General features: G+C 42.5%; 1 protein-coding gene across 1 annotated transcript in view; it reads left to right on the top strand.

Moving 5' to 3' along the window:
• Window positions 1-384: 384 nt before the first annotated feature.
• RRH (retinal pigment epithelium-derived rhodopsin homolog) overlaps window positions 385-2,751 on the top strand; it is a gene marked incomplete at its 5' end in the record, with an annotated part of 4,896 nt that continues 2,529 nt past the window's right edge. Inside the window, 2 exons of the mRNA XM_010156077.1 lie at window positions 385-538; window positions 905-1,073. Of these exons, the coding sequence (XP_010154379.1) occupies window positions 385-538; window positions 905-1,073 (323 nt within the window). The remainder of the gene's footprint in view (window positions 539-904; window positions 1,074-2,751) is intronic.

Genomic DNA, 2,751 nt, shown 5'->3' with positions numbered 1-2,751 from the left:
TCATCCCCCAGCACCCCAAGTCCTTGTCCTTCTCAGGGCTGCTTTGTCTCTCCACTCTGTCACAGCTGTATTGTAATAGTTAATTCCCCCTGCCACCGTGCAAAGACGTGCTCGAATGCACTGTTGGGTTATAAGCTTTTTGGCATGGGGTGAGGATCAGGTATTGCCTGTGAGCTGGAATGAGTGATGGTGTTTAAGTGGCCTTTAAGGCTGTTGGTGTCATTCAGCAGTGTGAAACAGGCATGCCACAGCGTTCAGGAGTGTAGCCCTTGGAAAGGATCGTTATCAACCTCGTGTGTGCTTGCTGGAGGCCCTTTGTCCTCAAGTTCAACACTGGAAAGAAGCAAAAGATGACGGTTTGTGATTGTATGTGCTTGGCCGCAGGAAGAAGAATGACCACCCGTAGCTATGCCGCTCTAATCCTTGCTGCCTGGATCAATGCGGTCTTCTGGGCTTCCATGCCTGCTGTAGGCTGGGCTAGCTACGCCCCGGATCCGACTGGAGCAACCTGCACAGTAAATTGGAGGAAAAATGACGTGTAAGATTCCCCTTCATGCTTTCTTTCCAATTTGCTCTCTTGTTGTAGGCTAAGACCATTTATTTCACCACTGTTTGAGCATAACTTCTTCTTTCTGAAGTACGAAGCCTGGTTTATAAAAATAATTTTGAAACAATGGTAATTATATAGAACAAGTCTAGAAAAAAAACATCGGAATCGAGCCACGCTTGAAAACCGCAAGATTTGTACTTGTTAATTAAAAAATTAAAACTAAAGAAGTTTTTTCCTAATTCTTTCAAAGCTTGTTTGAAAATTTCATAATCAAATCAAAATATCAAATTCTTCGGTAACTTCTCCTGGATGGCTATTTGTAAGTTACTGTGTTTTCTTTTTCTGTCTTATCAGGTCCTTTGTTTCCTACACAATGAGTGTAATTGCTGTTAATTTTGTTGTACCTTTAACAGTCATGTTTTACTGTTATTACAATGTTTCCCGGACAATGAAACAATATGCCAGCAGTAAGTGCCTGGAGAGCATCAACGTCGATTGGTCGGACCAAGTAGATGTGACAAAGGTACGTGTGGGCACGTGTTGTTTGAAGCGTGCTGTTCTGCGTGGTCTTGAGGCAAAGGAGCAGTGCAGCCTCTTAAGCATTTGTTTCCTACATTCCCTCATTTCCTTTTATACTAAATATTAACCCAAGTTTAGCCTTGGTGAAAACTCCTGGCTTGACGCATAACAATAGGTTCTTTATTTTGGCCTAATACTCTTTCCAGATGAATGGGTGCTTTGAAGGCTGGGAGCAAGGTGAATTTTCCTTGGCTCTGCCCTCTGTCATTACATAAAAATATACCTCAGAGGTGTCCTAGGAGGACTTTTACTCCGTGTCTGCAGAGTCCTTCGGCTCTCTGCGAAGTATCTGGTCGGAAATGGAGTGGGCAACTCTGATTTGAACTCGTGGCCTAGAAATGAAAGTGTATTTCCAAGCTCCCGAGCTGTGTGATCCTGATCCCTTGTTCTTTTCAGCTGGTTGAGCTTATCGCGTTCTTAAGCAAACAGTAGCAATTGTGAGTCATGACATAAAATGATATATCCTGCCTGGAAGGTGGACATTCTTTTAATCTATAAAAGGCCTTGAGAAAGCTTGAAGTTCACTAGCTCCTTTGATTTTTGTGTAAAGTGATGATTTATGGTTGGACATGATTAAAAAAAGAGAAAGTTTTCCAAGGAATGTGAAGTTTGTATTGATAAGCAACTCAAATGCATAGGTACATACTCTTCTGTCCAATTCTTTCTCATTTGCTAAATTCTGAAAAATGGTATTTTTACCTAAAAATAATAATTTGAGCCTTTTGCTCTTCAGAAGAACTTTCAGGATGCTTGAAACTGAGGATTCAGTTATAAATTTAGACTAATTTGTGAAGAAAATGTTGTGGGTTTTTTTGTTTGTTTGGTTGGTTGCTTGTTTTTTTTCTGTTTTGCTGTTGAAGACACCTTGTTTTATTTCTTCACCTTTTTTTCTCTTTTAAATATAAGATTGAAGCTTTGAGGTTATGCAGTATCCTCCTTTAGAACTGGACTGCTTGCTTTTTCACAGATTAGCATCCTTTCCATGCACCAAACTAACTTCTAAACAAAAGGGTTCTTTCTTCACACCTGATCAGCAGGTATTGCATTTGTATTCAATAGGAATCTTCCATGGAGGGAGTCGCTGCTCGTTTATTGGTTGTGCTCCAAAACAGCTACTCCAGAGTAACCGTTTACTTCTTGTTTGTCAGTTTGTTCATTGCTGCAATAAGGGTACAGGCAAGCAACAGTAGCAATCCTGTATGTACAAAGAGCCCTGTGGTTTTGTTTGGTTCTCTAGTGATTTGGCTTAGCCTCTTGATTAATTTGAGTTTTCCATTTTCTATTACCGAGTCATGTCCCTGACGAAAGCCAGAAAAGTCTGTCCTGGTTGATTCCTCTCCTCTCCCAGTCCTCGCAGTTTGTCACTGTGCAGTTCCAGCTGTGGTGTGTTCTGGGGTGTGAGCCCCAACGTGCCCAGGTTGTTCACTCTGACAGGCAGGCAGAGGAGACACGACTGCTCAGATATCCTCAGTTTGATGCTTGAACGTGGCTGTCATGCTTCATAGAATCCCAGACTGATTTGGGTGGGAAGGGACCTGGAAGATCACCAACCCCCCTGCCATGGGCAGGGACGCCTTCCACTAGACCAGGTTGCTCCAAGGCTCATCCCGCCTGTGCCTGGA

The sequence above is a fragment of the Eurypyga helias genome, unplaced genomic scaffold (genome assembly GCF_000690775.1).
Source record: "Eurypyga helias isolate BGI_N326 unplaced genomic scaffold, ASM69077v1 scaffold5917, whole genome shotgun sequence".
In the NCBI taxonomy this organism is placed as follows: Eukaryota; Metazoa; Chordata; class Aves; order Eurypygiformes; family Eurypygidae; genus Eurypyga; species Eurypyga helias.
This window is presented reverse-complemented; position numbering and strand designations above follow the sequence as displayed.